This window comes from Lontra canadensis, unplaced genomic scaffold, assembly GCF_010015895.1.
Source record: "Lontra canadensis isolate GAN:19392208 unplaced genomic scaffold, GSC_riverotter_1.0 scaffold101, whole genome shotgun sequence".
In the NCBI taxonomy this organism is placed as follows: domain Eukaryota; kingdom Metazoa; phylum Chordata; class Mammalia; order Carnivora; family Mustelidae; genus Lontra; species Lontra canadensis.
The window spans coordinates 2,121,752-2,138,898 of NW_022631095.1; the positions used below are offsets into that span (position 1 = coordinate 2,121,752).

At 38.0% G+C, this 17,147-nt stretch overlaps 1 protein-coding gene across 2 annotated transcripts in view; it reads left to right on the forward strand.

The window, feature by feature from the left end:
- Nucleotides 1-17,147, forward strand: part of ADAM9 (ADAM metallopeptidase domain 9) — a 142,641-nt gene that overhangs the window by 78,427 nt on the left and 47,067 nt on the right. Inside the window, exons 14-17 of one of the 2 annotated variants that reach the window (XM_032838045.1) lie at nucleotides 5,500-5,695; nucleotides 9,284-9,331; nucleotides 11,470-11,527; nucleotides 15,702-15,885. In XM_032838045.1, the coding sequence (XP_032693936.1) occupies nucleotides 5,500-5,695; nucleotides 9,284-9,331; nucleotides 11,470-11,527; nucleotides 15,702-15,885 (486 nt within the window). Of the gene's footprint in view, nucleotides 1-5,499; nucleotides 5,696-9,283; nucleotides 9,332-11,421; nucleotides 11,528-15,701; nucleotides 15,886-17,147 lie in introns of both variants that reach the window. The other variant, XM_032838044.1, reaches the window with a different exon arrangement.

Genomic DNA, 17,147 nt, shown 5'->3' on the forward strand with positions numbered 1-17,147 from the left:
ATAACCTGTCTCTCTGATTTAGCAAAAAGCAAGCTATATCCAGGCCTTGTTAAAAACTTCCTTGTTTCTCTTATCAATCATGATTCTTTTTTTAATAATCCATTAAATCTCTCTGTATATCCAGCAGCTATAGGATTGTGGGCTAGATGGTAATTCCATTGTAAGTCCCATAGATCACAGAGCTTTTTAACTAAGGTGGCTGCGAAGTGAGTTCCCTAATCACTTTCTACTGTTACTGGTGCTGCAGAGTGAGCTGCCCATGACTCTAGAGCTCTTATTGTTGCATGAGCTGATGGGCTAGAGGCAACCAGAGCTATCCCTAATCCTGTATATGGGTCTACCATGGTAGTGGTATGTATCTGTTGATAGCTGTGATTTCAAGGTCCTATAAAGTCTATTTGTATTGTAAAATTAAATGTGGTAGGCTTGTAGGTATGTATCTATTGATGCAGTGTACCTGTGTTTATGTATCATCTGTTTACATGTGATGCATTCTTTTAATGTTCTTTTTATTTCCTGCCAAGTAACTTTTAAGATTTCTTTCAGTGAACCATTTATATAAGGAGCGTGTTCCTATGTATGCTTTCTATGTATTTCCATAATTGTATGTGGAGTTATTAGTATTTTTGTTATTTCCTTATCTATGTGATACTGGTTTCCTGTCTTTTTAAATTTCAGTTGGTGTTACTTTGAGTACCTCCCATTTTCCATCCCTATCTCTTTATAACATTACTGGTGGCAATGTGTGTCTCCATCCTTTCTTCTTTCTTTTTTTTTTTTTTTAAGATTTTATTTATTTATTTGACAGACAAAGGTCACAGGTAGGCAGAGAGGCAGACAGAGAGAGAGGAGGAAGCAGGCTCCCTGCTGAGCAGAGTGCCTGATGCGGGGCTCCATCCCATGACCTCACTGAGATCATGATCTGACCCGAGGGCAGAGGCTTAACCCACTGAGCCCCCCAGGTGCCCTTCTTTTTAATTTTAATTTTAAACCTTCCTTTGTTTCTATTGCCTTAATGTCTCTTGTCAATGCATCAGCCTCATATTTTGATACCTCTGTGTTGACTTTTTTATGTGCTGACCCATGTGTAACAAATTTTAATTTTCTCTGGAGCTATATATAATTCTTCCCAATATTCTCTTGACCATATGTCTTTGGCATTTATTTTAGAATCATTTCTTTGCCATTTTCCTAACCATAGGGCTACTGCCCATGAGTCAGTAAAAATATATATGGTACTTTGATTCTCCTTTAATGATTTTCTTACAGCCAATACTACTGCAATTAATTCTACATGTTGCGCAGATTGAGTCCTACCTTTCTCCCTGAGTATCAGACTGTCGCGGGGTCTGTGTGCTACAGCTGTCTGTTGTTCTTCCAGAGACTGTGGAGGCTGTTGTCTCTGTAAACCAGGCATTTGATAGACGTTTGGACCAGAGTGGGTCCTGTTTCCCTAAGTTTCGAGTATGGATTTGCCTGCCCTTCCCTTGGAATAAATTCTGGCAAGTCTATTTCCTTCTTATAAGTATCTCCTCAGTGTGGAGTCTTGGTTATCTCTGGAAAGAGGTCACTTGGATATACCATTTCCAAGTTAGTTTTTGAATCAATTTGGATACCTGTCCATTCTTCTGGGCTCAGTTTTATCCAGTGGAGCAAAAAAATGACCACACACACAGTGAAGTCTGTAGCTGTGTGCTACAGACAGCTGTAGCACACACTGTTATTTTTTGATTTCCCGTTAGAGGTTCTATATTTTTTAAAGCTTCATATAGCTACCATGTATGTTTTTCAAATATAGAATATTTGTGTTCTGAATATGGGAACTTTGTGGTCCAAAATCCTACTGGTAGAAAATTAGGTTTGTGTTCCTTCTTTGTGCACAGGGACCATGTACCATATTCTCTACTTATCAGTATTTCTTTCTTTTTTTTTTTTTTTTTAAAGATTTTATTTATTTATTTGACAGACAGAGATCACAAGTAGGCAGAGAGGCGGGCAGAGAGAGAGAAGGGGGAAGCAGGCTCCCTGCTGAGCAGAGAGTGCGATGGATGCGGGGCTCGATCCCAGGACCCTGAGATCATGACCTGAGTGGAAGGCAGAGGCTTAACCCACTGAGCCACCCAAGCGCCCCAGTATTTCTTTTTTAATGGTTCTCCTACTGCTGGATAGTATATTGTTTGAAATGTCTTAACAAAATCCCTTAATGTATCTAAAGCCTGGAGTTTTGCCCATTCAAAATCGGTGCCTTTTTAGTTATTTTGTAAATAGGTTTTAAGATTATATTATGGTATGGTAGATGCTATCTCCAATATCCAAATGAGCCTTTAACTCTCTGTGCCTCGGTTTTATCTTTAGGTGGTCCTATTGCTTGTATTTTATCTATTACCTTATCTAGCATTTTCCTTCCTTCAGAAGACCATTGAATTCTTAGAAATTTACAATGAGTGTCTGGGCCTGATATTTTTTCATTGTTAATAGTCCATCCCTTTTCCCTTAAATCATGTATTAACTTTTCCTTTTCTTGTCTTAATTGCTCCTTATTTTTTGTTGTTATGTCATCATAGACTATTACTAGAGATTTGTACAATGATTGCTCTATATGAGTGGACAGTATAGTATGTGCTATACTGGGCTATTTAAATATCCTCGGAGCAACCTTACAAATTGATATTGTTTGCCTTCCCATGAGACTGTGGTATATTCCTGGCTTTCTCCTATAATAGGTATTGCAAAAACCACGTCTGACATATCTATAGTCACATAATATTTTCCATTGTAACTAGTTATCTTTTAAATTACTTCTTCTTCTCTGTCAGGTAATGCTCCCATTGATTTTGGTGATACTTTATTTAGATTTCTATAATCTGTTGTTACCCTATATTGTCTACTAGGTTTTAACACTGGACATGTGGGACTATTAAAACTGGATGATATTCCTGTAATAATTGTACTGTCTTTTAATAATTCCATTATCTTTGCTGTTATCTCCTTATATACCCATTTTAATGGGTATTGTTTAGTAAATGATTCCCTATGGGGTCTGGGGAGTTCTATGCTAAGCATATATTCTTATTTTTATTTCTTTTGAATGGCATCCATTCCTCATATAATTTTGGAATTAAATCCATTCCTATAATATTTTCTAGCTGCACTGCACTCACAAAAGTATGTCTCCTAGGTTCTATTCTTAAATTAATACTTCTGTTTCTATGAATTTTTCTTCCTGATTCTTCAGTATTTATGGTTTTTCCTTTATTAGGTCTTTCTTTAATAATGATATTTGGGATCCTGTACCTGCCAAAAATGTGTCTGTTCTTATTTCCTTTCCTATTTTTAATGCTGATTGCATACGTGGCCTATTACCCCTGGATTTGGTGGCCTTCCAATCCATTCTGAGGTCCTCTAGTTTTTTATGAAGAACATTTTAGTAAATCTGTTGTTCCCTTTGCTGGTATACTTGCTCCTCTTTTCATGGTTTCAGTGAAACGTTTCTTTTTTCCTCCTCTTCTGTCTCGATTTTTGTATCCATTTCCATTATTTTCTGTATTTCCTGGCTCTCTGTTTCTATACTAATTTCTGTTCCATGTGACTTCTTATTGATATTTTCTTTGATTTCTTTCTGAATATCCTTGATTATATTTGCTATTCCCTCTTTTTTTGATAATTCGGATAATTTTGTGTCCTCTATCTGCAAATGGTCTGCTTGTTGTGTTTGCAGATACCTGCACAGTATTATTACATGTGAACCTTCTGGTGTGGTCTCTTTCCGCAGATGATTGCATGTGTGTTCATTTTGTGAGTAGTTCAGGTGCCCTTGAGGGCCTAGATACATCCCGCTCATGTGATTGCTGTTTCCTGAGCTGTCAGTGTTATCTTATGTGTGCCTGATGATCTGAATGTGTTTATTACATCTTGCATGGTATGGCATCCTGCTAGCACATTCATAAATGACATCTTTACGTTTTCCGGGGCTCCTAACAGCAGTGCTCTTTTAATCTCATTAGTGCCTGGCACCTCAAAGGGTGTGGTGAATCTTCCCTGAGTGTCGTAGATCAGAGCTGGAATAACCAATTGGTGGCAGTGTAGTTGAGCTTGCTCTAAGTCAGTCCAATTCCATTTATCTCCAGATTTTGTGGGATCTAGATAAGAGTTTACTTTTCTCCATGCCAAAGCAATCCAATCCCAGAAGGATAGAATTTTGGTGGTTTATTTCTCCTTCATTTCCTTGGTTTAAAGAGGGGTTTTCAGCTAAAGAAGATATCTGAGGCATCTCTGCGCCAATAATGCTGTTGTATTTGCCCCATTATCCCATACATGAAGCATCCAGTCTGTATCAGATGGGTTTTTTTTTTTTTTTTAAGATTTTTATTTATTTGACAGGCAGAGATCACAAGTAGGCAGAGAGGCAGGCAGAGAGAGAGGAGGAAGCAGGCTCAGGTCTTGATTTTGGGGTCATGAGTTCAAGCCCTGTGTTGGGCTCCATGCTGGGCATGGAGTCTACTTAAAAAAAAAAAAAAGTAATCTGTGTTTTTTTATAAATAATTTAATAATACCAAAGTATAAGAAGTACACAGTGAAAGATGCTCTATCATTTTACCCTCCTCAGGTAGCCATTGTTGATAATTTGTTAACTTTACATACTCTTTTCCTATATAAATGTGATTGCATGTGTATATGTATTGTGTATAAGTGTGTGAACACAGATACACTTATTTTTACTACCTGCTTTTTTCAGTAAGGTACCATAGACTTTATCTATTCATATAGTTCTACATGGTTACGTAGTTAATACTGTTTTATGTGGCTATACCGTAATTTCTTTATTGAGTCAACTAATGACGGCTGTTTAGGTTGCTTCTAATTTTTGTTTATAAGTGGAATTGTTGGGATAGAGTATACATGTTAAAAATTTTGACACATATTATATACCTTCCACAAATGTACCAGTCTATACTTCTACCAGCAGGGTAATCAAATGCTTGCTGTGCTGACATTGGTTGCTAGCAAGTATTATAATCCTGGTTAGTCTGATGGGCGTAAAGTGACTTTTTTTTTTTTTTTTAAGATTTTGTTTATTTATTTGAGAGACAAAGAGCATGAACAGGTGTGGGGTAGAGGGGCAGAGGGAGAGGAAGAAGGAGACTCCCCGCTGAGCTGGGAACCCAATGTGGAACTCAATCCCAGGACCCTGGGATCATGAACTGAGCCGAAGACAGATGCTTAACTGACTGAGCCACCCAGGTGTCCCAAGTGTGAAATGCTTTTAAAGTTTTAATTTGCATTTCTTTTGGTTATCGTGAGGTTATATTTTTTTCGTTTTCTGTATTTCATGGCTTTTATGAGTTGCCTATTATCAGACTTTGTTCATATTTCTATTGGTTTTCTAACATTTTGTTGTTGTTAGAACTTTTTATAGATATAAAAACTGTGGCTTCAGATTTGATTAATTTGTGGAGATTGTCCTGATATTCCTGTTTAATTTGAATTTTATTACCCTAGTTCCTTCCAGGTGGTACTTTATGCCGAGGAAAAACCAATGAATGTGATGTTCCAGAATACTGCAATGGTTCTTCTCAGTTCTGTCAGCCAGATGTTTTTATTCAGAATGGATATCCTTGCCAGAATAACAAAGCCTATTGTTATAATGGCATGTGCCAATATTATGATGCTCAGTGTCAAGTCATCTTTGGCTCAAGTAAGACATTTTAATTGTAATTGTAATTGGTTGTTTTGATTTTGTGCTTCAGTTTTTGTTAAAAATGGAAAGACAACATTATTGATAAAATTTCAGTTTTCCTGTTATATTTCCCTCCTTCCTTCATGACCAGTCCTGTTCATGAATTTGATATGTGCAAATTCAGTTGATGGTTTTTGCTTTTCATTCCCTCTCTTTTTATCACCTTTCTACTCTATATATATAAACAGAATAAGTACGTATTTACTTAGTATCATGTTCTAGTTTTAATAATTTTATATAAATAGTATGGGTATATATACATATGGGTCTGCTATTTTCATTGCTCACTCAAAATGTTTTTGATACGTTTGATTAAAATATCAATATATTATGATATATTTAGATCACAGTACATTAGAGTATTTCATTATGTAAATGGAATCCGTTCTCTAGCTGATGGATATTTAGGATGTTTGAAAGTTTCCTGTTTTCTCTATTTAAAGTTTTCATTTTTATCAAAGTTATATGTACATATAAAGAGCCAGATTTTTTAAAATCAGTTTTTATGAAAAAGTGTGCTTCCACCTAATAGCCCTATTCACTGGGGCAACCACTTTTCACCTTTTCTAGCTGATTATTCTGTTATTTGCTTCAGGTCTTTAGATAATCTCTTGGTAATGCCATTTTTTGATTTTTCCATTCTAGGTATTAACCATTAATTTCTCACTATGGAAGATGAGAATTTAAAATTCTTTCCTTCTTTTAACCCTTGTCAACGGCCATCATATTCTTGGTCTTTTTCCATTCTTCATTCTTTTACTGTGGATTATTATGATTTTAGTTAAAGCTCTGTGGATTCATATGATACTGTGATTTATAATTAGAAAAATATATTTGATCTTCGTCCGGTTCCTGGCATCAAGCTTTTGAAACTTTTGGAATTTCCTAAGTGATGAAAGCTATAAATGTGTCTTTTGTTGTATTAATGATGTAACATTTGGAAAGCTCCTAGGTAACCCAAGGGTGGGGGCTGGTTGCCCAGGGAACCAACCAGTGTGATAAGAGGGTTGGAACTTTCAGTTCCCCCACCTCTAGGAAGGGGAGAGGGGCTAGAGATTGAGTTAATCACGAATGGCCTGTGGTTTAATCTACCATACCTATGCAATGAAGCCTCCATGACACCCCAAAGGGATAGGGTTCTGAGAGCTTCCAGCTTGGTGAACAAGTGGATATTCTGGGAAAGTTGTACTTGGAGAAGGTATGGAAGTTTCAAGCCCCTTTCCTCACACCTTCCCCTATGTATCTTTTCCATCTGGCTATTCCTGAGTTATATCCCTTTACAAAAATTAGTAATCTAGTAAGTAAAAATGTTTCTCAGTTCTGTGAGCTGCTCTAGCAAATTAATTGGACCCAGGAAGTCAGTTGTGGGAACTTCTGATTATAAATACATTTATGACAAAAAGGAAGAAGTACTCATGACAATTGAAATCCTAGGTTCTGTAACTGGTTATGTGGTCATAGATGGTAGGTTTAACAACTTTCTTCATTATCCATTCCATATATCCTTAGTTTTCACCAAGCACATCAGTAGGTTGTAGTTTTTAACCTGTAGAGTGACCCAAACTTTCATTCTTGAAGGCTCTGGACTGTGCGACCTGAATTGGGTTGCTGTAGCTTTCCATTGGTCTCAGTCACAGGGCATAATAATATTAAGAGTCACCCTATGAGGTCTCCTGTATTCCACGGAGATTCTCCCTTATCTCTGTTGTGTGTAGCAGTCCAGTGCTACTTTGGCACAATGGAGTAATAGACTACTTTCCTACCTGGTAGTAAAGTTCAGGCAGCACAGTAACTCCCTTCTTTGTCTGTTCATTCAGAAGTATGAGAAGTGTAAAATGGCTGGGTTTAAGTCTTTTTTTTTTTTTTTTAAGATTTTATTTATTTATTTGACAGAGAGATAGATAGCGAGAGAGGGAATACAAGCAGGGGGAGTGGGCAGAGGGAGAAGCAGGCTTCCTGCCTGATGTGGGGCTCGATCCCAGGACCCTGGCATCAAGACCTGAGCCAAAGGCAGATGCTTAACGACTGCGCCACTCAGGCACCCTGGGTTTAAGTCTTAACATCTAGTTCAGTAGAATCATTGTGTTTCCTGATGGAAGCATTCCTCTTGGAACTAAGACCTCTAGGCTAGCAGGAACATAAGGTGGTAGGAACAGAAAGCAAAAATTTTGCTAGAGGGTCACTAGGAGAAAGAGTGGTGCCACTTCCACTCCTACCTCATGATTTCTGGACCAGTGGGGCCTGATGTAACAACTTATCTTTCACTTTTGAAAGGAACTATAGATATATCCCACACCACCAGCCCCTAGAAATTTCACAGAGGTAGAAGACCCCGGATTTTTTCTCAGATTTGCTTTCCACCGCTGACATGCAGTTTGTCTTACCGATTGATCTACAGCGTTGCTACTTCTTGCTCACTAGGTTCAATCAGGATAATGGCATCCATGGAATGGATGGAATTATCTTTCTTCTACAAGATAAGAAAAAGTCGATCAAGATCCCCCCAAACTAACTTATGGTGTAGGGCTGGAGAGTTGCTGTACCCCCGAGAGAGGACCGTGGAGGTGTGTTGCTGGCCCTGCCAGCTGAAAGCAAAGTGCATCTGGTGATCGTTAGCAGCTGGGGTGGAGAGAACGGTACCTGCCAGGGCAGCAGCTGCGTCCCAGGTGCCAGGAGATCCGTGAATGTGCTCAAGCAATAGAACCACAGTAGCTACAGCAGCAGTTACCTCCCCAGCTGCTTAAGCTTCTGATAATCCACTCTTGTTCCCCAAGATCTGTCTGTCTTCTGCACAGGCCAGATAGCTTAGTTGACCTGGATTACCTTTTCAGTCCTTAATGGTGGTATTGACTTTGCAGTGGTTCCTGGATTGTGGTATTTATTCCTTTGGTTTACTATTTTCCTAGGTAGTAGCAGTTCTAGTGACTTCCATTTGGCTTTTCCTGCCATAATGGCCCTGACTCCACAGGTCAGGGACCGAGCATGAGGATTCTGCTAGTTGCTGATCGTGTCTGTTCCAGTCGTGCATTTTGGAATTAGGGAAATAAGGCCAGGATGGGTTTGGGACCCAGTGGGCCTCCCGTGAGTGAGGAGGACCTGAGCTGAAGCTCCATTGATAGCTGACCTCCATAGCTCCCTACTTTGACTGGTAGGCCACTGTGATGTTTTGGGTCTTCTGGATTCAGTGTTGGTTCAGAGCCAGTGTCCAGTAGTTCCTGAGAGATCTGATGATTTTCGTTTTGCACAATGCCCTGTTACCCTGGTATATGGCCATAGATCCTGTTGGGGAAGGATTGGAGAAAGAGTAAGAGTATACATTTTGGGCCGTGAATCAAGAGTCTACCTGAAGAGGACCAGTCCTCCCATTCATGTAGGAGGTCCTGGGTGTGTAATAAGGCTCAAGTTTGGCAGTTGATTGAGGGCCTATTACACTGTTTTATTCATTTGACCTCGAACTTTTCTGCCTATACAGATGTAGTAAAAATTTACTGGTACACTTCCTCTCTTTTTATTTCTAGGAATACCATTTTTTTTTAAATTTTACAGAAGCCAAGGCTACCCCAAGAGATTGTTTCATTGATGTGAATTCTAAAGGTGACATATTTCTAGGAATACCATAGGTCTGTGCAAGTCAGACTTTTCTGATTGCTTCTTTGACTTTGTTGTTCGTTATGCCAAAGGGGTATCAAGTAGCTGTAATGCAGTAGTTCTGGTGAAAAACCAGAGGGAGTGTACATTGAGGCCTGGCAGCCCCTTTTGTTAGTCTGATTTTTATGACACACTGATGCTAGCTGTATTCCTGCAGTGATAGTCTTTATTGTATGGCATCTTGTGTTTCCTTCCTCGGGTTCAAGTGATTGAGGTTCTCAAGGAAAAGGTTGCTTTCAGCATAATGAGGCAGATTGCTTTGTTTGATAATTGACAATGATGGGCTTATGCCCAAACCGTGCTGGGATCTTGTTTTCCTATCTTCTGTTTCTCTCTTGAGTCAGTAAAAACAGCAACAACAACATGTTCAAGTGAATAAATAAGTGAGCACTAGATGTTTGTTGAAGCTTGTTAAGACAACAGAGAGTTACTAACAGGAGCTTTTCTGTATCTTTCCAGAGAGATACTGGTAAACTATATCCATTACTAATCAGGGCGTGGGTCACTTAGTAGGGGATTAATATATATTTAAGAAAGAAAGGAAAGAGGAAGGGACGGAGAATAAGGAAAGGAAAGGGGACCCGAATCTTCTGTTTTTATTTTTATTTGTCTCAGTTAAGAAGATCAGTTATGGGTACCTACCTGGGTGGCTCAGACAGTTAAATGTCTGCCTTCAGCTCAGGTCGTGATCTTCAAGTCCTGGGTTTGACCCCCATATGGGGCTCCTGGTCAGCAGGAAGTCTACTTCTTCCTTTCCCTCTGTCTCTCCCCCTGCTTGTGCTCTCTCTCAAATGAATAATAAAATCTTAAAAAAAAAAAAAAAGAAAGAAAAAAAAGCTCCTTCATGAGTATTGTGCTAGATCTCTCAGAAACTAGATGTTGACTTTGATCAGATTTCTGCTGCCTCTAGTTTCTGTCTCTTGTTCTGTTATAGCCCTTATCTTACGGTGGGTCAGAAAGGGATTGAGCCAAAAGTACTAAAAAATTAAATGGGATGTAATTGTGTTAATCAGGTCATGGGATAGAATAGTGGAGATCTGTCAACTTCTGATCCATTTTGCAAAAATAAGCCATTCATCGCAGACTAAAAAATTATAACAGATACATTTTAACGAGTTAAATACTGTTATTTAGCAATGATGCCATCTTCATGGAGGCCTATGGAAAAGCCTAGGACTAAGTGAACTAGACTTACTTTTCTTTTTGGAGATTATCTGGAATTTGTAGAGCTTCTGTTCTGTGGAAGGGCCCCGCTAGGGATGCTGCCACGTGCTGTTTGCCCTGTGTGGAAGGTTTCCGTTCCCTTTCCATGTCATGTGGTCCTCTGCCTCTTTCTTGCCCGCTCCCCCCCGCCCCACAGTCATTCTTTTTTAACCAAAACAACATAGCAGTAGATGTGTAAGATAGGCAAGTGAATTACTTTTTTCAATAGAGAGTACTGGCACTTTGGCTTAAAAATACTTTCAAGTAAAGTTTTTTAGGAATGTGTAATTGGTGGGTGAACTGAACATGAAGTGCTAACACTTACATAAGATGCAAAAAAGCAAGAATGGTTCGCTACTTCCTCAGCTGTCATGGTTGTTTGCCAATCCGTCTTGTGAGTGGGGGGCATCTAAATTCAGCATCCAAATGTGGTAAATGAAAAAAACCGTAATAATAGCTGGCAGTGTTTTCATCAGCCCTTCCCAGCCTGATCTAATGAGGCAGCAGGTATGTGTTTGAGAGGCTGAGAACAGATACTCCGAGACCACCACCAGGCTGTGCACACCTTTTCATTTATTTGTAATTTCATCTTGTTTAATGGCATTTCTTTTAATGACTTTTCTTTGAGGCCAGGCTAACTTTTAAATACTATCTAAGCTTTACTTCTACATTTCATTGTTAAGCATAAAAGTGGAACAAAAATGTTCTACCTGTGAGGCTTGAAACATTTTAGAAGGTGTTAAGGCAGTTCATCCTGGTGTGTGGGTTGACATAGGGGATACTTCTATTTCTGCAATAATTGCCATACTTTTTTTTTTTTTTTAATGTTACAGAAGCGAAGGCTGCCCCAAGAGATTGTTTCATTGATGTGAATTCTAAAGGTGACAGATTTGGCAATTGTGGCTTCTCTGGCAATGAATACAAGAAGTGTGCCACTGGGTAAGTGAAGGCAAGGCTGTGAAGGGACGTGCAAGAGTGTAAGACCAGTCGTCTCTAATATCTTTTATAGTTCCTTGTAACTGCTTGCTCTCTCCCCCTTAAATACTGAAATTTTCAAACTTAAAAATTTTCTAACAAAGCTTTAGAGAGACTCAGAGAACTAGTAAAATAATTCATTTCTTTTGATGTTCATTGCCTAAAATCTAACAGATTGTAGAATCTTTGGTTTTCTTTATTCTACAATAAGAACCTCAAATAAGGATTCTTCCTCTTCTTTTTTGTCATTAAAAGATTAGGTTGATAAATGTGTAAATAAAGGTACCTACAGTCTTCATTCTGGATGTTGTTATGTTCTTGCTCTCTGTAATTTTATTTTTTTTATTTTTTATTTTTAAAAAGATTTTATTAATTTATTCGTCAGAGAGAGAGGGAGCATAAGCAGCGGGGAGCAGCAGACAGAGGGAGAAGCAGGCTCCCCACTGAGCAGGGAGCCCGATGCAGGACTCGATCCCAAGACGCTGGGATCATGACCTGAGCCAAAGGCAGATGCTTAACCAACGCTTGACCTAGGCGTCCCGCTCTCTATAACTTTAAAGCAACAGATTAAAACTTTCTTGTTTCTGTAGTATTTGTGTATGGTAAAAAATTAATAATTATTAACAAATTGTAAATGAGAAAAAAGTCAGCCATAATCTCCATGGGTATATATTTACTAATTTTAGTGTATTTCTTCCTCTCTTTTTGTTTCTGTGCACTATACATGCACACACTGATATTTTGTGTAATTGAAATTATTCTGAAATACTGTGCATCTCTTCTCCGGGCTCCACCTCCTACTTTGCCAGTTAGTCTAAGCAACTGTAGTGAAACAATGTTTGCTAAGAAGAAATAACAACAGTGATCTCCATGTTGCAAAATCCAACTGAAATTTTTAGGTCTTCATGCTACTTGACTTTTAGTAGCATTCAACTATGCTGACCATTTTGTACTTGAAGAAACCTACCTCTTTCCTTGGCTTCTGTGTGGAAATTTCTTCTAGTGTTCTTTTCTATGTTTCCAGTTGCTCTTTGAATGTGTTTATTTGTAGGCTCATCTTTATCTACTCAGACATTAAATGCTGTGAGACACCAGCTGTGATGGCCTACATGTGGTCCTTCTGCCACAGGGCCTCCGTCCATGCTGTTCCTTCTGGCTGGCATGTTCTCCAGTCCCCCAGATCTTAGGTTCAAAGACTTCCCCATTTTTCTTAACAGAACCAGATGCCCTCTTATAGGTGTTCTTACTGCTGTGTACCTTTCCCCCCTTAATCTTAGTCAATTTATTTTGTTCCAATTCTTTAACAATTAGTTATTAATATATGGTGTATTTCACAGAATATTCAGAATTTACCTTTCTTGATACATAAAACAGAGTAGATGGAGGGAAAATAAAAAAAAATCAAAGTATTTCAAAAGGGGATATGAACATGACTTTTGATATCTATCTTATATAGTTTTAAAAGTAGTTGTAGATATAAGTTCTCTTGTATTTATGTAACACTTTTTGAGGGGAAGTCAAATTATTATTCTTTTTTTTTCCAAATTATTATTTTTAATATATTTTTAGTATTTTTAATTCCATGGGAAGGTTTTATGTCCAAACCACTGCCCTAAGAACGATCATTTCCAACTATCATGTGATACTTGGTCAATATTAAAGTTTCTCCAATTGTCCTTAAATTGTGTTCCATAGCTGTTTTTTTTCCACATTAGGATCTGTTAAGAATCATACATTGCATTTAGTTGTCATGTCACTTAAGTCACTTTTAATCTAAAATAGTCTTCTTCATTCATTTTTTTCTTTTTAGTGATAGTGCCCTAAGGAAATAACTGGGCCAGTGGCCTTTTAGAAGGGCCCATGATCTGGATTTGTTAGTTTCTTCTCATTGTTGCTTAACTTGTGTCTCTATCCCCTGATTTCTGTATAAATCAGAAGTTAAATCTAAAGTCTTAATTAAATTTAAAGTCTTAACTCAGGTTAAACATTTTAGGGAAGAATACTTCATAACTGGTACGTTATGTCAAGGAGGCACATAATTCTGGATAATTCATTTTATTAGTGATACTCAGTGGCCATGACAAGATCTTGCAACTTGTAGAGTTATTTTGCCTATTACAGCTATCAGATAATATGTGGAGGAGTGATGATTTTATACCATATGAATAGCCAGTTTCCCACCGGTGTTTTACCTTGCGGTTTTAGCATGCATTGATGATCCTTGCCAGAAGCAATTATTCTATTGAGGCTTGTAATAGAATTTTCCTTTATAATATAAGAGTGACAGTCTCTTAGCTTTGTTGGCTGCTTGCATTCCTTATTTTCTGAATTGCCTTTTTTGTATCTTTGCTAATCTTTTCTGTGGACGTGGTTGTTTTTTTTCTTATTGATTTGTAACCACTTTTTAATATGTCACCAATACTACACTTGAAACCTAAGTATATCATAGGAATGTGAATTTTGGTAGGCTCCAACAGATGTTAACTTAGGTCTGCTTTATGCTGTTTTGTTTTAGAGATTTTCCTATCTAATTTCAACCAACTATGTGGATAGACATTGTTATTTATCTCTTGTTTTTCAGATGAAGGAACTGAAGCTGAGAAAGTGTAAGCACTTTATTCAAGTTAACTAGTAAATAATTGGTGACATAAGAATAAATGTAAAGTTGTGACAAAATTACTAACTCTTGAGTGCAGGATAGAGGGAAAAGGAGACTTAATAGTATATGCACAAAGTAAATAGGGGTTTTAGCTAGTGATCAGTTCAAGGGCATCAATAATGTCATGTAGTTACCGTAAAAGCTACTGTAGGGTCACCTGGGTGCCTTAGTAGGTTGGGCTTCTGCCTTTGGCTCAGGTCATGATCCCAGGCTCCTGGGATCAAGTCCTGCGTTGGGCTTCTTGCTTACTGGGGAGTCTGCTTCTCCCTCTGTCCCTCCTCCTGTTTATGCACTCTCTCTCAAATACATAAATAAAGTCTTAAAAAAAGCTACTGTAATCTTGGGCTTAATAGTAGTACAGTATCTAAAATAAAGGAACTGTGAGCTCCATTTTGTTCTTTGCTTGTCAGGCTGTAACTGAAATGTCATGCCCTACTCTGAGTTCTGTGCTTCAAGAGGCAGTGAGATAAACTGGAACTATTTAGAGGGGAAGTTCCTTGTTTCATAAGAAATGATTGTAGGGCATTGCTCTGTTGAAGTAAGTATTTAGGAACTACATGATAATTGTTCTAAAATAGCTGCCATGTGGGAGAAGGAAAAGACATTAGCTGTGTGATCTCATGTGGAAGGTCTGGGACCAATGAGGAAAAGTTATAAGGAGATAGATTTTAACTCAAGAAGTAAAATAGTTTTATGATATCTAGAATGAAAATTTTTAGGGACTAGTGAGCTAGAGGATTAGGTGAATTAGAGGAAAATTATATCCTATATCACTTGGCAGTGATACCGTAAAGGAGATTCAAGTGTAGGGTAGGTGCTTGGATCACAAGACAGTCAAGTAGAAGATTTCAATATAGCATCATCAGAGTTGATGGTAGTGGTATGTAGTGTGTTATGAAAGGTTATAGGAAGGGTATTGAGCCTTGGTGATAAGAATTATAGTTAGGCATACCTTCATAATGCTTGTTGTAATGCTGAATCAGTGAATTGAATTAGTGAATTGATAAGTTGAGTCTTTAAGTAACTAAGAGTTAACCCAAGCCAAGAAGTGTGGAGTCTTTTCTTATTTTACAGTACAGAATCTAATTTTCTCCTTATTGTAACTCTATAAGAAGTCACAGTTAAACTTTGGTATAGTTCTATTATTTTCTGTGTGAAAACATTTGCAAAGTTATATTTATAAACAACTTTTTCCTCAGACTTTTTTGAGCTCTAGACAGATAGTAAAGAGAGATTAGGTGTGGGGAAAGAAGAAGCATGAGCACCACCTGGTACCCTACTAAACTCCATGTTAGCATCCACTTATCTCTTATCCATATTTGAAGAGAACTGCTTTGAAGTCTTTGCTCTCATATACTTTCTCTGTTGAGATTCCTTTCAGCTAAATATAAACTTTCCTCATGTATCAAAATATACAATTTTCCTTTTGTATCTACACTGGGTGCATTTTATGTTTGCATTATTCCTCTATCTTTATAGGAATGCATTGTGTGGAAAACTTCAGTGTGAGAATGTACAAGACATGCCTGTATTTGGAATCGTTCCTGCTATTATTCAGACTCCCAGTAAAGGCACCAAATGTTGGGGTGTAGATTTCCAGCTAGGATCAGATGTTCCAGATCCTGGGATGGTGAATGAAGGCACAAGATGTGATGATGGAAAGGTAATAAAAATGAGTTTTCTCTTTATGAAGTAAAGTTAAAAAAAAAAAAAAAAACCCTTATACAAAGTAAGTTCTTTTCTGATTTATAAAAGAAATCGGTATTTATTATAGAGATTTTAGAAAATACAAAGCCACCAAGGACAAAATTAAGAATGATTGTTATTCTACTATCCAGATTTCACTGACAGTCATGTATTATAGCCCCTGGCGTGTGTTGCAATATGCTGTGCATATTTCTTTCTCTGATCAATGAGCTATAATTTATTAGCAAGTCTGCTGTTATGGGAGCACTTAGGTGATTGCCAGGGTTGTGTGGGTGTGTATGCTTGTGTGTTTCTGCACTAAAAATGGCAGAGTGCACATCTTTCTATGCTCCCTGCTACCCTGATCACTGTGGTTTGGATCAGATAGGAGTCAAGAATTAGCCAGCTCCTTATTTCCTACCAGTGGTTTCTATATGAGGAGATGAGTTAGGCCAAATTCCTTTTTGGAGAGAATATATGTTAAGAAAGATAATTAAGAGTAGTGCAGAAACTGTAAGAATTCTTTAGTGATGCCATGAATTAAGAGCAGGTCTAGAACAGTTATGGCAAACTTCAGTCATACAGAAGAGATATAGGGGAGCAGGAATGTTGAGCAAGTTGAAGAAACAACTTAGAGGAGTGTAGAGGGGGAGGAGGGGGAGAGAACATAAATGGCTAATAACACGACATGTGAAGAAGACAGGTGGACTTGCAAATTACCTTAATGTCTACAGTTTTCAGTACCAATTCTGTCCTTTCCTTCTTCCAAAAAGACCCTTATATTTTTGTGCCTGCCTTTGCCACTATAAGAACTCAATTACTGTAGTTACTATAAACAGTGCTAAGGCAAATAGCTTTATAAATAAAACTTTCCGAATATTATGTTTGTTTTCTGAGGTTAAACTACTATAATGGGGTGTGCGTGCTTTTTTTTTTAAAGATATATTTGTTTATTTGAGAGCGAGACCACGAATGGTAGGGGCAGAGGGAGAGGGAGAGAGAATCCCAAGCAGACTCCACAATGAGTGTAGAGCCTGACTTGGGGCTCAATCCCACAACCCTGAGATCATGACCTCAGCCGAAATCCAGACTCAGACGCTCAACCCACTGAGCCACCCAGGAGCCTTGGGTGTGCATACTTTTAAGGTTTTAGTCAGAGTCTTGCCAGATTTCTCTTTAGAAAAATGTTTAATAGTTTACCTTCCAGCCAGTTTTCAGTGGGAAGTGTTTTAATTCTTC